Here is a 24,641-nt window from a genome sequence, read left to right on the forward strand (position 1 = left end):
AATTACCATTCTAAACTTGTCATTAATAGTACACATTAAAGTTATTATTAATAATATCTTTAATCTGATCATTAGTATATTCTATTAGTACATTCTAAACTTGACATTATTAGTATGTTCTAAACTTAAAATAATTAAAAGTATTAGTACCTTCTAAACTCACCATTACCCTTTAAACTTGTAATAATTAATATATTGTAAACAAACTCGTGGCATATTGCCAGGCTTAGAATATACTAATGATAACGTCCTAATAATGATAAATTTTCTTATGATATATTATGACAAGTTTTGAACATACTAATAATGACAAGTTTAGATACATCAATGAAGACATATTTAGAATATACCAATATTGACATGTTTATAATATACGTATAATGAGGAGTCTAGAAAGTACCATTAATGATAACTTTAATGTCTACTAATAATAGAAAGTATAGAACACTAATAGTGACAGGTTTAAAAGGTACTATTAATGATATCGTTGATGTGTTTAGAAGATTACTATATATTGACGAGTTTAGAATATACTAAGAATTATTAGAATATACTAATAATGACATGTTTAGAATATACTAATGATGACGAGTTTAGAAGGTAATATTTATGATAACCTCACAGTTTACTAATAATAACAAATTTAGAATGTACTAATAGTAAGAAGTGTGCGATTAATGATAAATTTTATTTGCACAAATAATGACAAATTTAGAATGTGGTAATAATCGGTACTTTTAATAACTTTATTGTGTTGTCAAGATTGGAATATAATAGTAATAATAATTTTAATGTATATTGATATTGACAAGATTAAAAGATTCTCTTAGCAATATCTTTAACATGTACGATTAAAGAAAGTTTAGAATAATGACATTATGACAAGTTTAATGTGTCATACTGTCATATTCAAAAGGTACAATTAAATGAAACTTTAATGTGCACTAATAATGAAAAGTTTAGAGTTTTTGAATAGTGACTAACAATAACAGATTTAGAATACACTAATAATGATTACTAATTAATGTTTGAATTATACTGATAATGACAAGTTGAAAAAGAATTATCAATGATAACTTTAATATGTTCTAGTAATGATAAGTTTAAAAATACGATTAATGACACTTTTTAGGTACAACTAATACAAACTTTAATGTGTACTAATAATGACAAGTTAAGATTATGGTATTAACGAGTGCTATTAATGACAAGTTATATAATATACCAATAACCAATAACCAATAACCAATATAACCAATAACCAATAACCAAATACCAATATACCAATAATTGGTATATAATATACCAATAACGACAAGATCAGAATATTCTTTTAATAATAACTTAAATATGTAGTAAGAGATACAACTATACAATATACAAGTTTATACAAGTTTGGAAGCTAATTATAATGTGTACTAATTATGAAAGTTGAGAATATACTATTCTGGGTAAGTTTGTAATATACTGATAATGACAAGTTGAGAAAGTACTGTTAAGGGTAAGTTTAATGTATATGTAACATACTAATAATAAGTTTACAAGATACTGTTGATGATAACTAATACTAATAATGATAATTATAGAACATACTAATAATGATCAGATTAAATATACTATTAATGATAACTTTAATTGTACTATTAATGACAAGTTTAGAATATACTAATAATGAAATTTAAAGAATAGTCTATTAATGATAACTTTAAAGTGTACCAATAGTGACAAGCTTAGAATATGAAAGATAATTTGTTTAGAAAGTACTATCAATGATAAATCTAATATGTACTCATAATCACATGTTTAGAATATACTAATAAGGACAAGTTTAGTATATTGTAGTTGTATTGTTATTGTGTTGTGGTCTGTCTTCTTTGTCTTCGTGGGTTGTTCGGTTTCTGTTGCTTGTTCAGTGTTGTGTGGCCTTTTGTTTCTATGTTCTTCTGTTTCCTATTAATGATAAATATAATACGTACTACTAATGATTAGTTTTGAATAACCTAACAATATCATATTTAGAAGACACTACTAATGGTAACTTTAACATGTATTAATACTCACAAGTTTAGAATGATGATAAACTTTGGAATATATTAGTAATAGCAAAATCAGAAGTTGTTATTAATGATAAATATAATACGTACTAGTAATGATTAGTTTTGAATAGCCTAACAATATCATGTTTAGAAGAAACTACTAATGGTAACTTTAATATGTATTGATACTCACAAGTCTAGAATATACCAATAATGACAAGTTTAGAATAATGATAAACTTTGGAATATATTAGTATTGCCAAGTTTAGAATATACTAATAATGATATAGACAAGGTCCTAATAATGATAACTCTAATGTGTACGAATAATGAAAATTTTGGAATACCCAAGAAGATATGTTTAGTATATAGTAATACTGATATGTTTCGAACAATGACAACATTAGAGAGTATTGTTAATGATGATTTAATAATGAGGGTTTAGAACATGCAAATATTGACAAATATTGTGAAAGTTGAAAATAATGGGTAAGTTTATAATATACTAATAATGAGAAGTTTACAATACAAATAATGATCAGATTAATAATTATTCTAAATAGTATTCTAAATACTATCTTCTAAATATGTCATTATTATAGTGTTCTAAACTTGTCATTATAAGATATCAATAGTACCCTTTAAAACTGTCACAATTAGAGTGTTCTATACTTTTCATTATTAGTACACATTAAAGTTATCATTAATAGTAATTTCTAGACTTCTCATTATACGTATATTCTAAACATGTCAATATTGGTATATTCTAAATGTGTCTTCAACTTCTCATTATTAGTATGTTCTAAACTTGTCATTAATAGTTCATATTAAATTTATCATTAATAGGACGTTATCATTAGTATATTCTAAGTCTGGCAATTTTAGTATATGTTAAAGTTGTCATTATTCTAACCTTGTCATTATTATTATAATTCAAACTAGTATATTATGAACATATTATTAGTATATTCAAAACTCGTTATTATTAGTAAACTTATCATTAATAGTATATCCTAATTATTAGTAGTAGTATATTCCAAATTTGCCATTATTAGTACACATTAAATTTGTCATTAAAAGTACCTTCTAATCTTGTTTTTATTAGTACATTCTAAACTTGACATTATTTGTATGTTCTAAACTTAAAATAATTAAAAGTAATAGTAGTTATTTTTGTAGCATATTGCCAGGCTTAGAATATAATAATGATAACGTCATAATAATGATAAATTTCATATGATATATTATGACAAGTTTTGAACATACTAATAATGACAAGTTTAGATACATCAATGAAGACATATTTAGAATATACCAATATTGACATGTTTATAATATACGTATAATGAGAAGTCTAGAAAGTACCATTAATGATAACTTTAATGTGTACTAATAATAGAAAGTATATAACACTAATAGTGACAGGTTTAAAAGGTACTATTAATGATATCGTTGATGTGTTTAGAAGATTACTATATATTGACGAGTTTAGAATATACTAAGAATTATTAGAATATACTAATAATGACATGTTTAGAATATACTAATGATGACGAGTTTAGAAGGTAATATTTATGATAACCTCACAGTTTACTAATAATAACAAATTTAGAATGTACTAATAGTAAGAAGTGTGCGATTAATGATAAGTTTTATTTGCACAAATAATGACAAATTTAGAATGTGGTAATAATCGGTACTTTTAATAACTTTATTGTGTTGTCAAGATTGGAATATAATAGTAATAATAATTTTAATGTATATTGATATTGACAAGATTATAAGATTCTCTTAGCAATATCTTTAACATGTACGATTAAAGAAAGTTTAGAATAATGACATTATGACAAGTTTAATGTGTCATACTGTCATATTCAAAAGGTACAATTAATTGAAACTTTAATGTGCACTAATAATGAAACGTTTAAAGTTTTTGAATAGTGACTATAATAACAGGTTTAGAATACACTAATAATGATTACTAATTAATGTTTGAATTATACTGATAATGACAAGTTGAAAAAGAATTATCAATGATAACTTTAATATGTTCTAGTAATGATAAGTTTAAAAATACGATTAATGACACTTTTTAGGTACAACTAATACAAACTTTAATGTGTACTAATAATGACAAGTTATATAATATACCAATAACCAATAACCAATAACCAATATAACCAATAACCAATAACCAAATACCAATATACCAATAATTGGTATATAATATACCAATAACGACAAGATCAGAATATTCTTGTCTGGTGTGATTATTTGTATGGGTACATTTTTTTTTTCTGTTTTCTTTGCCCTGGATGGTTGTTATGTTTTCTTTGCTTTGGATGGGTTCTGTTTCCGTTGTTGGTTCTGTGGTGTGTGGTCTTTTGTTACGTTGTTCCTCTGTTTCCATGTTTTCTTGTTCTGAGTGGGAGTGTTTGGTGTTGTTTATCATGTTGACTATTGCTGTGGGGTTTATTACTGATGGTGGTATGATTACTGTGGGAAGTCCGTTTGCCTTGTAAAATTCCTTTATTGTGTGTTGATATGTACCAGGTGTAGCTGCTTCTGTGATGCTGGCGTGTATGATGGCAGTGTTAATGACCGTTAGGGTTGGGTGTAGTTTTCGGGGTCGGTGTGGACTGAGGAGTTTTTCGTGAGGTTATGTTGGCATATGATGTGTTTGTGTGTGTGGATGAGTGTTGTTCCTTAAGTTCCTGCGTCTTCTTCTTTATCAGTTCCTTTCTGACTGGGCATCTTGATGCGTAGGTTGGGTGGTTCTGTTTACAAGCGATACATTTCTTTATGGCGTTGTGACTATTGTTGATTCTGTGGTCGGTGGAGCAGCATCCGGAACAGATAGTGTAGGTGTTTGGTTGTGTGCAGTTTCTAAGTGTATGTTCGTAGGAGTAACATCTAGTGCATTGTGGTAACTGTGTGTAGGTTTCTTGGTTTAGGGCGTGGGGGGGGAATGATTGGCTGAAGATCATCATGCCGGCTTCAAGGCTTCTAACCATGGCTGAAGTTTCCATTTTCACCTTAAGTATAGTCTTGGCATTCGGTATTTTAATCACTTCCGTTATCTTGACGTTGTTAAGTCTTTCCAGTTTAGCCTTGATTTCATCGGTGTCTTTCTCTTGAATGTGGTCGTCAACTTGTCTTATAACTAGGGTCTTTTTTGCGTTCAGTTCCGGTGGGCTCTTAAGTATGTGTGTGTGTCAGAGTACAGAGGAAGAAAGAGAAAAGGGAGTAAAGGGGGGGGGGGTTCGCAGGGGTACGGTCTGTGCTCGCGTATTAACTGAGTGGCTGGCGGCGGTTAAGGGAGCGACTGCGTCGGCTGGTGCCCGAATGGCTCGATCGTCGAGTACTCGAACCTATGCCGGGTCCGCTAAAGGACACTAAACTCCACGCAACCATGCGGATAATATCAGGGGCCCTTAAACCAACACCACTCATTTGGCTGCCAACGATGAGTGGCATAGCACCACCAAATATACGACGCGAGGATGCCATAGAAAAACAACACCAACGTATAGACAACCTTCCAGCAGATATACCCCTCAAACAAATAATGGAGGAGGCCCCAGTAACAACGAGGCTAAAATCAAGAAAACCTTTCTTTAAAACAAAAAAAGGAAAAATTCAACCTAAAACCCAGGATCGACTATAATTATAGTGCATATTAAAGTGATCATTAATAGTATCTTCTAAACTTGTATATTCTAAACATGTGATTATGAGTTATCATTAATAGTGCTTTCTAAACGTAATGATCTTTCATGTTCTAAGCTTGTCACTATTAGTCCAGTTTAAAGTTATCATTAATAGAATATTCTAAATTTTCATTATTAGTATATTCTAAACTTGTCATTAATAGTGCAATTAAAGTTATTAATATTATCTTTATTCTGATCATTATTAGTATATTCTATAATTATCATTATTAGTATTAGATCATTAACAGTATCTTGTAAACTTGTCATTATTAGTATGCTCTAAACTCGTCATTATAAGTATATTCTTAACGTATCATTACTATACATTAAACTTTCTAAACTTGTCATTGTTAGTATATTATAAACTTACCCATAATAGTATATTCTCAACTTTCATAATATTTGTTATTATCAGTATCCTCTACAATTGCCATTATTAGTGCATATTAAAGTTATCATTAATAGTACCTTCTAAACTTGTCCTTATTAGTATATTCTAAACATGTGATTATGAGTACATATTAGTTATCATTAATAGTACTTTCTAAACACATAATTATCTTTCATATTCTAAGATTGTTACTATTGGTACACTTTAAAGTTATCATTAATAGAATATTCTTTCAATTTCATTATTAGTATCTTCTAAACTTGTCATTAATAGTACAATTAAAGTTATCATTAATAGTACAATTAAAGTTATCATTAATAGTATCTTTAATCTGATCATTATTAGTATGTTCTATAATTATCATTATTAGTATTAGTTATCATTAACAGTATCTTATAAACTTATTATTAGTATTTTCTATATAGATTAAACTTACACTTAACAGTTTTTTCTAAACTTGTCATTTACAAACTCACCCATAATAGTATATTCTCAACTTTCATAATTAGTACACATTAAGTAGCTTCCAAACTTGTATAAACTTGTATATTCTAAAGTTGTCACTCTTACTACATATTTAAGTTATTATTAAAATAATCTTCTAAACTTGTCGTTATTCAAGAACTCTAAACTTTTCATTATTAGTACAAATTAAAGTTTCAATTAATTGTACCTTTTGAATATGACACATTAAACTTGTCATAATGTCATTATTCTAAACTTTCTTTGATCGTACATGTTAAAAGATGTTGCTAAGAGAATCTTCTAATCTTGTCAATATCAATATACATTAAAATTATTATTACTATTATATTCTAATCTTGACAACACAATAAACATATTAAAAGTACCGATTATTATTGTCATTATTTGTGCAAATAAAATTTATCATTAATCGCACACATCTTACTATTAGTATATTCTAGATTTGTTATTATTAGTAAACATTAAAGTTATCATAAATATTACCTTCTAAACTTGTCATCATTAGTATATTCTAAACATGCCATAATTAGTATATTCTAATAATTCTTAGTATATTCTATACTCGTCAATATTAGTTACCATTAATTATCTAATTATATTAGTTATCATTAATTATCTTCTAAACCTGTCATTACTAGATATGTCTTCATTGATGTATCTAAACTTGTCATTATTAGTATGTTCTAAACTTGTCATAATATATCATATGAAATTTATCATTAATGAGACGTTATCATTAGTATATTCTAAGCCTGGCAATATGCTAAAGTTATCATTAATTCTAACTTTGTCATTATCATAACTTAAACTATCATAACTTAAACATGTCATTAATAGTATATTCAAAACTCGTAATTATTAGTTGACTTATTAATAGTATACCCTAATCTTTATTATTGGTATATTCCAAATTTGCCATTATTAGTACACATTAAATTTATCATTAAAAGTACCTTCTAATCTTGTTTTATTAGTACATTCTAACTTGGCATTATTATTATGTTCTAAACTTGTCATTAATAGTACCCTTTAAATAGTATAGTATAGTAAATAGTATCTTCTAAACCTGTCATTATTAGAATGCTCTAAACTTGTCATTATAAGTACACATCAAACTTTTTTTACTTGTTTTATACTTTTCATATTACACATTAAAGTTATCATTGATAGTACTATCTAAACTTTAGTGTATTCTAAACATGTATATTCTAAACATGTCTTCATTGGTATATTCTAAACTTGTCATCATTAGTAATAGGACGTGCTAAACTTATCTTTATTTGTATATTCTAAATTTGGCAATTTTATGTTAAAAATGTCTCTATTGTTATCATTTAAACTAGAATATTCTAAACATTCTAAACTAATGATAAGTTTAGAACATACTAATAAAGTCATTAATAGTACCTTCGAAATTCATCATTAACAGTACCCTATAAATTTGTAATTATTAGTATATTTTGAACTCGTCATTAATTAAATTTGTCATCATTAGAATGTTCTATAATTTTCATTATTAGTACACATTAAAGTTATCATTAATTGTACTTTCCAAATTTCTCATCATACGTATAATCTAAACATATATACATTGGAATATTCTAAACTTGTCATTATAAGTATGTTCTAAAATTGTCATTAATAGCTCATTATTAGTATTATTAGTATAGCTCATTATTAGTATATTCTAAACTTGGCAATATTAGTATATGTTAAAGTTGTCGTTATTAGTATATTCAAAAGTCGTCATTATCAGTAAACTTATCACTAATAGTATCTTCTAATCTTCTCATTATTACTATATTCCAAGTTTGACATTATCAGTACACATTAAATCTATCATTAATAGTACCTACTAATCCTGTTTTTAATAGTATTTTCTAAACCTGGCATTATTAGTGTGTTCTAAACTAATCATTAAAAACAAGATTAGAAGGTACTTTTAATGACAAATTTAATGTGTACTAATAATGGCAAATTTCGAATATACCACTAATAATAATTAGGATATACTATTAATGATAAGTTTACTAATGATAACGAGTTTTGAATATACTAATAATATGTTCAGAATACACTAGTTTGAATTATAATAATAATGACAAGGTTAGAATAATGACAACTTTAACATATACTAAAATTGCCAGACTTAGAATATACTAATGATAACGTCCTATTAATGATAAATTTAATATGAAATATTAATGACAAGTTTAGAACATACTATTAACGAGAAGTTGAAGACACATTTAGAATATACCAATATTGACATGTTTAGAATATACGTATAATGAGAAGTCTAGAAAGTACTATTAATGATAACTTTAATGTGTACTAATAATGAAAAGTATAGAACATTCTAATGGTGACAGTTTTAAAGGGTACTATTAATGATATCTTATAATGACAAGTTTAGAAGGTAATTTTCATGATAACTTCAATGTTTACTAATAATAAATTAAAGTTATCATTAGTAGAATGTTATAAAATTTCATTATTAGTATATTCTGAAATTGTCATTAATAGTACACATTAAAGTTATCATTAATAGTATCTTTAATCTGATCATTATTTGTATTGTAAACTTCTCATTATTAGTATGTTCTCAACTTGTTCTTATAAGTATATTCTTAACGTGTCATTATTACTATTCATTAAACTTACCATTAATAGTACTTTCTAAACTTGTCATTATTAGTATATTATAAACTTACCCATTATTTTCAACTTTCACAATATTTGTCAATATTTGCATGTTCTAAACCCTCATTATTAAATCATCATTAACAATACTCTCTAATGTTGTCATTGTTCGAAACATATCAGTATTACTATATACTAAATATATCTTCTTGGGTATTCCAAAATTTTCATTATTCGTACACATTAGAGTTACCATTATTAGGACCTTGTATACATATCATTATTAGTATATTCTAAACTTGGCAATACTAATATATTCCAAAGTTTATCATTATTCTAAACTTGTCATTATTGGTATATTCTAGACTTGTGAGTATCAATACATATTAAAGTTACCATTAGTATTGTTAGGCTATTCAAAACTAATCATTATTAGTACGTATTATATTTATCATTAATAACAACTTCTGATTTTGCTATTACTAATATATTCCAAAGTTTATCATCATTCTAAACTTGTGAGTATTAATACATGTTAAAGTTACCATTAGTAGTGTCTTCTAAACATGATATTGTTAGGTTATTCAAAACTAATCATTAGTAGTACGTATTATATTTATCATTAATAGCAACTTCTGATTTTGCTATTGCTATTTTCTAAACTTTGCACTATTAATATGATTCAAACGTGTCATTATTACTACACATTAACATTTTCATTAATATAACCTCCAAAACTTGTCATTATTACAAAATTGTAAACTTGTGATTATTGGTACATATTAAAGTTATCATTAACAGTGCCTTTAAACTTTTCAATATTAGTATTTTTCTAACATTAATATAAGACACCAAAATTTTCATTTATAGTACATTCTAAATTTGTCATTAGTGCGTTCTGGTCATTATTAGTACAAATTAAAGTTATGAGCTATATTACCTTCTAAAGTTGTCATTATTAGTAATTTCTAAACAATCAATATGTTTGAAACTTGTATTTATTACACATTAAAGTTATCATTAATAGTACCTTGTAAACTTATATGCTAAACTTGTCATTATTAGTACAAAATAAAGTTATCATTACTAGAACATTCTAAACTTATCATTGTTAGTATATTCCACACTTGTCATTATTTCTACACATCAAAATTATCTTGAGGAGTATCTTCTAAACCTGTCAATCTTAGTAGATTTTAAAATTTTAATTGTATACATTCTAAACCTGTGGTTATTAGCAGATTTCTCAAGTTTATCATTTCTCAAGTTTATCTTTATTCAATCATAACACCTTCCAAACTTGTCAGTATTAGTGTATTCTAAACTTTTCTTTATTTTTATAATATAAACTTGTCGTTATTGATACATATTAAAACTATTATTAGTAGTATCTCCTAAACTTGTATTATTAGTACACGTTAACAGTACCTTCTAAACATCATTATTAGTATATTCTAAACTTGTCATTATCAGTACACATTAACGTTATTATCAATATTACCTCCTTAACTTGACATCATTAGTATAGTATGAACTTGCCATATTACACATTAAATTAATCATTAATGGTATATTCTAAAAATGTCATTATCAGTATATTCTTAACATGTCATTATTAGTACACATTAAAGTTATCATTAGAAATACCTTCTAAACTTTTCATTATTAGTACATGTTACTATTAGGACCTCGTATACTTATCATTATTGGTGTATTCTAAACTTGGCAAAACTAATATATTCCAAAGTTTATCATTTTTCTAAACTTGTCATTATTGCTATATTCTAAGCTTGTGAGCATTAGTACATGTTAAAGTAGTAGTGTCTTCTAAACATGACATTGTTAGTTTATTCAAAACAAATCATTGATAGTATTGGTATTTTCTAAACTTTGCATTATTAATATAATTCAAACGTGTCATTACACATTAACGTTATCATTAATATAACCTTCTAAGCATGTCATTATTGTTGTTTTTTAACTTTTCTTTATTAGTATTTTATAAACTTGTCATTATCCATACATATTAAAGCTATTAGTAGTAGTATCTTCTAAACTTGTCATTATTTGTATATTCTAGTATTATTTGTACACATTTATTAACAGTAACTTGACATCATTAGTATATTATACACATGTAAGTAATCATTAATAGCAAATTCTAAATTTGTCATTATTACTATATTCTAAACTTGTCATTGTTAGTAGACATTAAAGTTATCATTAAGATACTTTCCTAATTTTTCATTACTTGGATATTATAAACCTCTTCTTATTAGAACACATTAAAATTATAGTTCTTAAAATAATCTAACCTTGTCATCAATAGTACATTTTAAATTTGTGATTATTAGTACAAATTAAATATATCATTAGTAGATCCGTCTAAGCCTATCATTTAGTATATTCTAAACTTCTCCTAATTAGTACATTAAAGTTATAATTGATCGTACCTTCTCAACTTCTCATTATTAGTATATTCTAAACATGTTATTAGTGCACATTAAAGTCATCATTAATAGTAACTTCTAAACATGACATTATTTATTCATAGAACGGTCTAAATTTGTCATTATTAGTATGTTATAAACGTCCTTATTTGTTCAAATTAAAGTTATATTCTTAATTATTAATACACATTAAAGTTACTATTAGTAGTACCTTTTCGTTAATGGTACATTGTAAGCTTGTCATTATTAGTATATTCTTAACATGTAGACACTAAAGTTATCATCAATACTGCATTCTAAACTTCTCATTTTAATATTAGCAGTACTTGCCATTGTTAGTACATTCTAAACTTTTCATTATTATCACACATTAAAGTTTTCATTAATAGTACCTTCTAAACTTCTCAATATAGATATATTGTAAACATGTCATTATTAGTATATTATAACTTCTCATTTTTAGAATACCTTATAGCTATCAGTAATAGTTCCTTCTAAACCTGTTACTATTTGTATATTCTAAACTTATCATAATTAGTAGACAGGGAACTTTCATCTTTAAATAGTTGCTATTATCGTTATATGATAAACTTTTCATTAATAATACAAATTAAAGTTTTTTATTAGTACCATCCAAACTTATCACTATTGGTATATTCTAAAATTCTCATTATTAGCACTCATTAACAGTGGCTTCAGAACCTATATATTAGATTTATCACTAATAGTACCTTCTAAACTTGTCATTATTATTATATTATAAATAATTGTGAGTATATTCTTAATTATTAATACACATTAAAAATACTATTAGTTGTACCTTTTAAATTTGTCATTATTAGGACACATTAAAATTTTCGTTAATGGTACATTGTAAGCTTGTCATTATTAGTATATTCTAAACATGTAGACACTAAAGTTATCATCAATACTGCATTCAAAACTTCTCATTTTAATATTAGCAGTACTTGCCATTGTTAGTACATTCTAAACTTTTCATTATTATTACACATTAAAGTTTTCATTAATAGTACCTTCTAAACTTCTCAATGTAGGTATATTGTAAACATGCCATTATTAGTATATTATAACTTGTCATTTTTAGAATACCTTATAGCTATCAGTAATAGTTCCTTCTAAACTTGTTACTATTTGTATATTCTAAACTTATCATAATTAGTAGACAGGCAACTTTCATTTTTAAAAAGTTGCTATTATCGTTATATGATAAACTTTTCATTAATAATACAAATTAAAGTTTTTTATTAGTACCATCTAAACTTATCACTATTGGTATATTCTAAAATTCTCATTATTAACACTCATTAACAGTGCCTTCAGAACCTATATATTAGTATATTCAAAGCTTGTCATTTTTAGAAAACATTAGATTTATCACTAATAGTACCTTCTAAACTTGTCATTATTATTATATTATAGTTAGCAGTTATAGTAACTTCTCAACTTGTTATTATTAGCATATTCTAAACTTGTCTTAGTTAGTATATTGTAAACTTTCATTATTACGTGTCATTATTTGTACATATTTAAGTTATCATTAATAGGATCTTTTAAACTTATCATTATTACGTACCATTATTAGTTCATATTTAAGTTATCATTAATTGGATCTTTTCAATTTATCATTATTGCTATATTGCTACATGTCAATATTATGTCAACATGTCAATTATTCATGTCAATTATTCTAAAGTTGTCATTACCTTTTATTCTAAACTTTTTATTACTTGTGTATCAAACCTTTCAGTATTAGTACATTCTAAATTAATAGTCATTATTAGTATATTGAAAAGTTATCATTGATAGTATTTTCTAAACTTGTCATTATTAGTATATTCAAAACTTGTTAGTATTACTAAACTTTAAGGTTATCATTAATAGTTCCTTTTCAACTGTCATTTTTAGTATATTCTAAGCATCTCATCGTTGGTATATAATAAAGTTGTCATCAATAGTACTTACCCTGTCTATATTTGTATATTCTAAACTTACTATTAGTATACTCTAAATATGTCATTATTAATTCACTTTAAAAGTACATTCTAAAAGTGTCATTATTAAATTATTCTAAACTTCTCATTATCAGTATATTCTAAACTTCTCATTATCAGTATATTCCAAACTTTTTATTTTGATAACACATTAAAGTTATTATTATTAGATTCCAAATTGGTATCATTAATAATATCTTCCAAACTTTTCATTATTAGTGCATTATGAAATTGTAAATAATACTACCTTCTAAACTTCTCATTATCACTATATTTTAAACTTGTAACACATTAAAGTTATCATTAATAGTACCTTCTATACTTGTTGTTATTACCATATTCTAAACTATTTATTATTAGTATTTTACTATTAGTATATACTGCATTTATTATTTATCTTCTAAACTTGTCTTTATTAGTATATTGTAAACTTGCTTATTATCAGTACAAATTAAAGTTATCTTAAACAGTGCCTTTTAAACTTTTAATTATGGGTATATTCTAATCTTTTCATTATTAGTACACATACCTGTACCTTCTAAACCTCTGATTAGTATATTGTAAACTTCTGATTATAAGTACACATAAAAGTTATTATTAACAATAACTTGTCAAAGTTTAGAAGTTAATGTTAGTAGAACCTTCTAAACTTATCGTTATTAGTATATTCCACACTTGTCATTATTTCTAAACATTAAAGTTAACATTAACAGTATCTTCTGAACTTGATCTTAGCATATTCTAAATATCATTGTAAGTATATTACCTTTGACTAGTATATTTTAAAATTTTGTCATTATTAGGACTCATTAAATTTATAGCACCATCTTCATTTATCATTGTTAGTACATTATAAACTTGTCATTGTTAGTACACATTAAACTTATCCAAACTTGTTAGTATTAGCGTATTCTAAACTTTTCTTTATTATATTATTATTATTATTATTATTATTATTATTATTATTATTATTATTATTATTATTATTATTATTATTATTATTATTATTATTATTATTATTATTATTATTATTATTATTATTATTATTATTGTTATTATTATTATTATTATCATTATCATTATTATTATTATTATTATTATTATTATTATTATTATTATTATTATTATTATTATTATTATTATTATTATTATTATTATTATCATTATTATTATTACTATTGTTATTATTATTATTATTATTATTATTATTATTATTATTATTATCATTATTATTATTATTATTATTATTATTATTATTATTATTATTATTATTATTATTATTATTATTATTATTATTATTATTATTATTATTATTATTATTATTATTATTATTATTATTATTATTATTATTATTATTATTATTATAGTTATCATTGCTACATATTAAAGTTATTATGAGTAGTATCTTCTAAACTTTTCATTACTTGTATATTCTAGTATTAATAGTACACATTAAGAGTTTTTTCTAAACATTAGTATATTCTAAACTTATCGTTATTAGTACACATTAACGTTGTTATCAATATTACCTTCTTAACTTGACATCATTAGTATATTGTAAACTTGTTTGATCAAAAATACCTTTTAAAAAAATTATTAGTACATGTTAAAACTATCATTAAAGGAATTTTCCAAATGTTTTATTTGAACACATTAGAACACATTAAAATTACCATTCTAAACTTGTCATTAATAGTACACATTAAAGTTATTATTAATAATATATTTAATCTGATCATTAGTATATTCTATAATTATCCTTATTAGTACACAATAAAGTTCTCATTGATATCACTTTCTAACCATTAGAATATTCTAAACACATCTTAATTGGCATGTTCTAAATTATTTACTTATAGTGTTCATTAAACATATTCTAAACATGGCAATATTAGTGTATTCTAAAGTTGCCATTATTCTAAACTTGTCATTATTATTATATTCCAAAGTTGTCATTATTCGTATTCTTTGTCATTATTAGTACACATTACAGTTATCATTGATATTACCTTCTAACATTTGTAATTATCAGTATCGTCTATAATTGCCATTATTAGTGCATATTAAAGTTATCATTAATAGTACTTTCTAAGCTTGTCCTTATTAGTATTTTACATGTGATTATGAGTTATCATTAATAGTACTTTCTAAACGTAATTATTTTTCATATTCTAAGCTTTTTACTATTAGTACACTTTAAAGTTATCATTAATAGAAAATTCTAAAATTTCATTATTAGTATATTCTAAACTTGTCATTAATAGTACAATTACATTTATCATTAATAGTATCTTTATTCTGATCATTATTAGTATGTTCTATAATTATCATTATTAGTATTAGTTATCATTAATAGTATCTTGTAAACTTGTCATTATTAGTATGTTCGAAACTCGTCATTATAGGTATATTCTTAACGTATCATCATTACTATACATTAAACTTTCTATATTATAAACTTACCCATAATAATATATTCTCAACTTTCATAATACAATTGCCATTATTAGTGCATATTAAAGTTATCATTAATAGTACCTTCTAAACTTGTCCTTATTAGTATATTCTAAACATGTGATTATGAGAACATATTAGAGTTATCATTAATAGTACTTTCTCAACATGTACCTACATATTCTAAGGTTGCTACTATTGGTATACTTAAAGGTTACCTTTAATAGATTATTCTAAAATTTCATTATTAGTATATTCTAAGCTTGTCATTAATAGTACACTTTAAAGTTCTCATTAATAGTATCTTTAATATGATCATTATTAGCATGTTCTATAATCATCATTATTAGTATTAGTTATTATTAAGAGTATCTTGTAAACTTCTCATTACACTAGTCAACAAAATGAAACTTTTTTTAATCATCAGAGTTGCAAACTAACTTTTTTGTGTTAATTTTTTATGCTGATTAAGAATCTGAAGTCCGTTTTTCCCTATCAGGTCACATTTAGATGTTACAGATACCTGTTATTTTAAAGTACAGGGAATGTAAAGCATATCTATAAGGTATATTGAATACAAGATATGACACTTCCATGGCATTTTATTGTACAAAATCAAAACTGTTTTGCACAAAACAAAGTTAGAATGTACTCTAAAGGATTACCACTTAAAATTTTTGAGATTTGGAATTTCTTTGGTGTTTTTTCTGAGGGTCATCCCTGTATAACATCCAGCAGTAGTCAGCTAACATTCCTGCATTCCAAAATCCTTGATACCGTTGTTCCATTGATGCAATATCTTGATGGAAGCGTTCCCCTTGCTCATCAGATACTGCCCCAAGGTTTTCTGGAAAAAAGTCCAGGTGTGAATCAAGAAAATGTACTTTCAGTGACATCCGACAGCCCATTGCAGCATAGGAGTCTAGAAGACATTTCACGCCATTTCTAAACTCTGGAGATTTCTTGTTGCCTAGGAAGTTTTCACAGAGCCATTTGAAAGATTCCCAGGCTTTAAGCTCAGTCTCATCCAGTGTTGTGAGGAAGTTGTTGTCCTTCAGGAGTTCCTTTATCTGCGGACCTACAAATACGACTTCCTTCAGTTTTACCTCAGTGATTTTTGTAAACTTAGCCTTCACGTATTCAAAACTTTCAGAGTTTTTCCTGGCAAGTGTCTTCACGAATTGTTTCATGAGGCCAAGCTTTATTTGAAGAGGGGGAAGGAGAACATTTTCTGAGTTTACAAGTGGCTTACTCTGGACGCTAGAAACCCCCGGTTCATATGATTTTCGCAGGGGCCACTCTGATTGCACATAGTGCTTAGCAGTTGCACGACTGTCCCATAGGCATAAAAAGCAACAATATTTCGTGAATCCTGATTGCATTCCCATCAACATTCCAATCACCTTCAAGTCTCCACATATTTTCCACCTGTAGTTTGTGTACTTTATGGCATTGAGAAGTACATGCATGTTCTCGTAACACTCCTTCATGTGTACTGAATGCCCTACGGGAATGGATGGTTTCTTATTGCCGTTGTGTAGTAGTACTGCCTTGAGACTTCTCTTAGATGAATCAATGAATAAGCGCCATTCAGATGGAACATGTTGTTGACACAAACAGCGGAATAACTCATCAATGTTATTACTGAAACAAAGCGGTCCATCAACAGAGAAGCAAGAGGTCAGATTCTTGTTTCTCTTTCTGAAATAAGTAATACAAACGTCTTTCTTAAGTAGACACCTTTCTTGTAGACGAGATGCCAATAGTTCAGCTTTATCCTTCGATAACGACAAGTCTCTCACCAAATCATTTAACTCTCCTTGAGAAAATTTCTGGGGTTCACCTTCATTTTCAGTCACGAAATCTTCATCCACTTCGGTTTCTTCCTCATCAGCAGTATATTCCTCAAGAAAAACATCGTCAGACATCTGAAGGCCATTCTCTGGTGGCACTGGAATAGGAAGATCATCATCGTTGTGTGGTACTGGTCTTCTTGCTGATTCCAAGTTAGGATACACAATCTTATGCTTAGTCTTTGCAGTAAACCCATATACATTAACCTTGCAAAAATAACAGTCCGTGAAATGATCCTTTGGTTCTCTCCATATCATAGGTACTGCAAAAGGCATTGCTCTCTTTCTCTTATTAAGCCAATCCCTTAGTCCATTTGAACAAGCTGAGCAGATGATATGGGGTGTCCAACTCTTATCTTGATCCCCAAGAGAGCATCCAAAGTATAACTGGTAAATATTCTTGATTTCAGTTGTGATGACACGTTGCTGAGCTTTGATAGTAAATGAACCACAGACATAGCAAAATATATCAGGGCTGCTTTTGCAATGCCTTGACATCCTGAATTGAGTTTGGTGATGGTGATGGTGATGATGATGATGATGAAGATGGCTGGACACCTGAAGCAAAAAGAAAAATTTTGAAGGTTCAATAGATGATCAGCGAAATATTTTTAAATATTTTGTGAAAAATGCTCAACTCAGCTATCTAAAATCATAACGATGAACATGAAATTACATAATGTACACAATTGGTTATGAAATGCCAATCAGAACTTGCCTGTATAAGACGATTACATGTAGCGATGATCCTGATCGGCGTTATATGCCTCTCTTATCTCATCAGAAAAATTGTGCCTGATAGAAGGAAACTGATTACATTTTCGAAATCAGCGGACAAAACTCCATATCAAACACCACATAAAATCCCTGATGAAAAATTGCTGTTGACCAGTGTTATTAGTATGTTCTAAACTTGTCATTATAAGTATATTCTTAATGTATCATAATCACTATACATTAAACTTTCCATTAATAGTACTTTCTAAACTTGTCATTATTAGTATGTTATAAACTTACCCATAATAGTATATTCTCAACTTTTATAGTTAGTACACATTAATGTTATCATTAATAGGAGATTCCAAACTTGCATAACCTTGTATATTCTAAAGTTGTCATTTTTAGTACATATTTAAGTTATTATTAAAAGAATCTTCTGATTTTGTCGTTATTGGTATATCCTAAACTTGCACTCGTTAAAATGATCATTAATACCATAATCTTAATTTGTCATTATTAGTACACATTAAGTTTTTATTAGAAGTACCTAAAAAGTGTCATTAATCGTATATTCTAAACTTGTCATTACTAGAATATATTAAAGTTATCATTGATAATTCCTTTTCAACTTGTCATTATTAGTATAATTCAAACATTAATTAGTAATCATTATTTGTGTATTCTAAACGTGTTACTATTAGTCATTATTCAAACTCTAAACTTTTCATTATTAGTACACATTAAAGTTTAAATTGATTGTACCTTTTAAATATGACATTATGACACATTAAACTTGTCATTATTAGTATATTCTAAACTTTCTTTAATAGTACTCGTTATAGATATTGCTATATACAATAAAGTTATTATTACTATTATATTCTAATCTTGACATTATTACAACACAATAAAATGATCAAAAGTACCGATTATTACCATATTCTAAATTTGACATTATTTGTGCAAATAAGATTGATCATTAATCGCACACTTGTTATTATGAGTATATTCTAAATTTGTTATTATTAGTAAAAATTGAAGTTATAAATATTATCTTCTAAACTTGTCATCATTTGTATATTCTAAACATATCATTATCAGTATATTCTAATAATCATTCTAAATAGTATTCTAAATAGTATCTTCTAAATCTGTCATTATTAGAATGTTCTAAACTTGTCATTATAAGATATCATTAATAGTACCTTTTAAACCTGTCACCATTCGAGTGTTCTATACTTTTCATTATTAGTACACATTAAAGTTATCATTAATAGTACATTCTAATTATTGATTAGTGTAGAGGGTGCTATTAATGACTTTAATTTTCATGAAAAATAAATTTAGAACACACTAATAATGCCAGGTTTAGAAAATACTAATAAAAATAAGATTAGTAGGTACTACTAATGATAGATTTAATGTGTACTAATAATGTCAAACTTGGAATATAGTGATAATGAAAAGATTAGAAAATACTATTACTAATAAGTTTACTAATAATGACGAGTTTTGAATATTCTAATAACGACATCTTTAGAATACACTAGTTTAAACTATAATAATAATGACAACTTTAACATATACTAATATTGCCAAGTTTAGAATGTACTAATAATGTTATATTTAATATAAACTATTAATGGCAAGTTTTGAACATACTAATAATGACAAGTTTAGAGTATTCCAATGTAGACATGTTTAGAATATACGTATAATGAGAAATTTGGAAAGTACTATAATATGTACTAATAATGAAAAGTATAGAACATTCTAATGATGACAAGTTTAAAAGGTACTATTAATGACATATTTGATGTGTACTAAATAATGACAAGTTTAGAATATTCCGATAATGATGCTATTAATGATAACTAATAATGACGAGTTTAGAATATACTAATAATATCAAATTTAAAGGGTACTGTTAATGCTATGTTTCGAAGGTATTTATGACTTTAATTTTTACTAGTGATAAGTTTAGAACATAATCATAATGTCAATTTTAGAATGTCTAGAATGTACTAGTTTAAACGATAACAATAATGATAAGGTTTAATGACAACTTTAACATATACAAATATTGCCAAGTTTAGAATATACTAATAATGATAAGTTTAGAACGTCCTATTAATGATAAAATTGATTTGAAGTATTAATGACAAGTTTAGAATATACCAATGAGGACATGTTTAGTATATACAGAAGTTTAGAAAGTACTACTAATGATAACTTTAATGTGTACTAATAATGAAAAGTATAAAACATTCTAATGATGACAAGTTTAAAAGGTACTAATAATGATATCTTTGATGTATACTTACAATGATAAGTTTACAATATTCTAATGATGAAAGGTTTAGAAGATACTACCAAAAATGATAAATTCAATGTGTACTAATAATGGCAAAATTGGAATATACTACTAATAATAATTAGGATATACTATTAATGATAAGTTTACTAATAATAACGAGTTTTGAATATATTAATAATGATATGTTCAGAATATACTAGTTTGATTTATAATAATAATGACAAGGTTAGAATAATGACAACTTTAAAATATACTAAGATTGTCAGACTTAGAATATACTAATGATAACGTCCTAATAATGATAAATTTAATATGAACTATTAATGACAGGTTTAGAACATAGTAATAATGACAAGTTGAAGACACATTTAGAACATACGTTTAGAATATACGTATAATGAGAAGTCTAGAAAGTACTATCAAATGATAACTTTAATGTGTACTAATAATGAAAAGTATGGAACACTAATGGTGACAGGTTTAAAAGGTAATGACAAGTTTAATGTGTCATAATGTCATATTTAAAAGGTACTAATAATGAAAAGTTTAGAGTTTTTGAATAATGACTAATAATAACAAGTTTAAAATACATTAATAATGATTACTAATTAATGTTTGAATTATACTAATAATGACAAGTTGAAAAGGAATTATCAATGATAACTTTAATATGTCCTAGTAATGACAAGTTTAGAATATACGATTAATGACACTTTTAGGTACTTCTAATAAAAACTTTAATGTGTACTAATAATGACAAATTAAGATTATGGTATTAATGATCATTTTAACGAGTGCAAGTTTAGGATATACCAATAACGACAAAATCAGAAGATTCTTTTGATAATAACTCAAATATGTACTAAGAATGACAACTTTAGAATATACAAGGTTATACAAGTTTGGAATCTCCTATTAATGATAACATTAATGTGTACTAATTATAAAAGTTGAGAATATACTATTATGGGTAAGTTTATAACAAACTAATAATGACAAGTTTAGAAAGTACTATTAATGGTAAGTTTAATGTATAGTGATTATGATATGTTAAGATACTAATAATGACAAGTTTAGAAGATGCTCTTAATAATAACTGATACTAATAATGATGATTATAGAACATGCTAATAATGATCATATTAAAGATACTATTAATGAGAAGTTTAAAATGTACTATTAATGAAATGTTGAGAAAGTACTATTAATGATAACTAATATGTGCTCATAATCACATGTTTAGAATATACTAATATTGATAAGTTTAGAAGATACTATTAATGATAACTTTAATATGCACTAATGATGTCATTTGTAGAGGCTACTGATAATAACAAATATTAGAAAATATTATGAAAGTTGAAAATATACTATTATGGGTAAGTTATATACTAATAATGACAAGTTTAGAAATTACTATTAATGGTAAGTTTAATGAATAGTAATAATGACATGTTCAGAATATACTTATAAAAACAAGTTGAGAACATACTGATAATGAGAAGTTTACAATACAAATGATGATCAGATTAAAGATACTATTAATGATAACTTTAATGTGTAATATTAATGACAATTTCAGAATATACTAATAATGAAATTTTATAACATTCTACTAATGATAACTTTAAAGTGTACTAATAGCTTAGAATATGAAAGATAATTACATGTTTTTCTAAACATGTAATTATCTAATATGTACTCATGTGTACTAATAATCACATAATTTGTACTAATAAGGGCAAGTTTAGAAGGTACTATTAATTATAACTTTAATATGCACTAATAACGGCAATTGTAGAGGATATTCTTAGTATACTCTAAACTTGTTACTATCAGTGCATAATAAAGTTATCATGCCATTACTAGTATTTTGTAAATTTTTCATTATTAGTACTCATTAAAGTAATTATTAGTACATATCAAAGTACCTGGTAAACGCTATACGTTTTTTTTTTCTAAATTTCCCATTTTATTATAAATTAAATTATACTTTGTCTGTTTCCATAATTAGTAGACAGGCAACTTTCATTTTTAAAAAGTTGCTATTATCGTTATATGATAAACGTTTCATTAATAATACAAATTAAAGTTTTTTATTAGTACCATCTAAACTTATCACTATTGGTATATTCTAAAATTCTCATTATTAACACTCATTAACAGTGCCTTCAGAACCTATATATTAGTATATTCAAAGCTTGTCACTAATAGTACCTTCTAAACTTGTCATTATTATTATATTATAGTTAACAGTTATAGTAACTTCTCAACTTGTTATTATTAGCATATTCTAAACTTGTCTTAGTTAGTATATTGTAAACTTTCATTATTACGTGTCATTATTTGTACATATTTAAGTTATCATTAATAGGATCTTTTAAACTTATCATTATTGCTATATTTTAAACATGTGAGTATTACATTCTTCTAAACTTGTCATTATCTTTTATTCTAAACTGTATTTCATTAACAGTACCTTCTAAACTTCTCATTATTACGTGCCATTATTAGTTCATATTTAAGTTATCATTAATTGGATCTTTTCAATTTATCATTATTGCTATATTGCTACATGTCAATATTATGTCAACATGTCAATTATTCTATAGTTGTCATTACCTTTTATTCTAAACTTTTTATTACTTGTGTATCAAACCTTTCAGTATTAGTACATTCTAAATTGATAGTATTTTCTAAACTTGTCATTATTAGTATATTCAAAACTTGTTAGTATTACTAAACTTTAAGGTTATCATTAATAGTTCCTTTTCAACTGTCATTTTTAGTATATTCTAAGCATCTCATCGTTGGTATATAATAAAGTTGTCATCAATAGAACTTACCCTGTCTTTATATGTATATTCTAAACTTACTATTAGTATACTCTAAATATGTCATTATTAATTCACTTTAAGGTCACTATTACTAGTACAAATTCAAGTTATCATTAAAAGTACATTCTAAAATTGTCATTATTAAATTATTCTAAACTTCTCATTATCAGTATATTCCAAACTTTTTATTTTGATAACACATTAAAGTTATTATTATTAGATTCCAAATTTGTATTTATTAGTACACATTAACGTTATCATTAATAATATCTTCCAAACTTTTCATTATTAGTGCATTATGAAATTGTAAATAATACTACCTTCTAAACTTCTCATTATCACTATATTTTAAACTTGTAACACATTAAAGTTATAATTAATAGTACCTTCTATACTTGTTGTTATTACCATATTCTCAACTATTTATTATTATTTATCTTCTAAACTTGTCTTTATTAGTATATTGTAAACTTGCAAATACAAATTAAAGTTATCTTAAACAGTACCTTTTAAACTTTTAATTATTGGTATATTCTAATCTTTTCATTATTAGTACACATACCTGTACCTTCTAAACCTCTGATTAGTATATTGTAAACTTCTGATTATAAGTACACATAAAAGTTATTATTAACAATATCTTGTCAAAGTTTTAGAAGTTAATATTAGTAGAACCTTCTAAACTTATCGTTATTAGTATATTTCACACTTGTCATTATTTCTAAACAT

The 24,641-nt window shown here is 25.5% G+C and overlaps 1 protein-coding gene across 1 annotated transcript; it reads right to left on the reverse strand.

Moving 5' to 3' along the window:
* Positions 1–16,702: 16,702 nt before the first annotated feature.
* Positions 16,703–18,836, reverse strand: LOC143039683 (uncharacterized). Its single transcript, XM_076209921.1, has 2 exons — positions 18,757–18,836; positions 16,703–18,596 (listed from the first exon to the last, which is right to left on the reverse strand). Exon 2 carries the CDS (start codon positions 18,534–18,536, stop codon positions 16,854–16,856), a length of 1,683 nt encoding a protein of 560 aa, XP_076066036.1. The 5' UTR covers positions 18,537–18,596; positions 18,757–18,836; the 3' UTR covers positions 16,703–16,853.
* Positions 18,837–24,641: the final 5,805 nt, after the last annotated feature.

This window comes from Oratosquilla oratoria, chromosome 27 (assembly GCF_046742065.1).
Source record: "Oratosquilla oratoria isolate Oo_2021 chromosome 27, ASM4674206v1, whole genome shotgun sequence".
Taxonomy (NCBI): domain Eukaryota; kingdom Metazoa; phylum Arthropoda; class Malacostraca; order Stomatopoda; family Squillidae; genus Oratosquilla; species Oratosquilla oratoria.

Coding starts and splice junctions, on each gene's coding strand:
- LOC143039683 (XM_076209921.1), bottom strand. CDS start 18,536: ATGTCAAGGCATTGCAAAAGCAGCCCTGATATATTTTGCTATGTCTGT.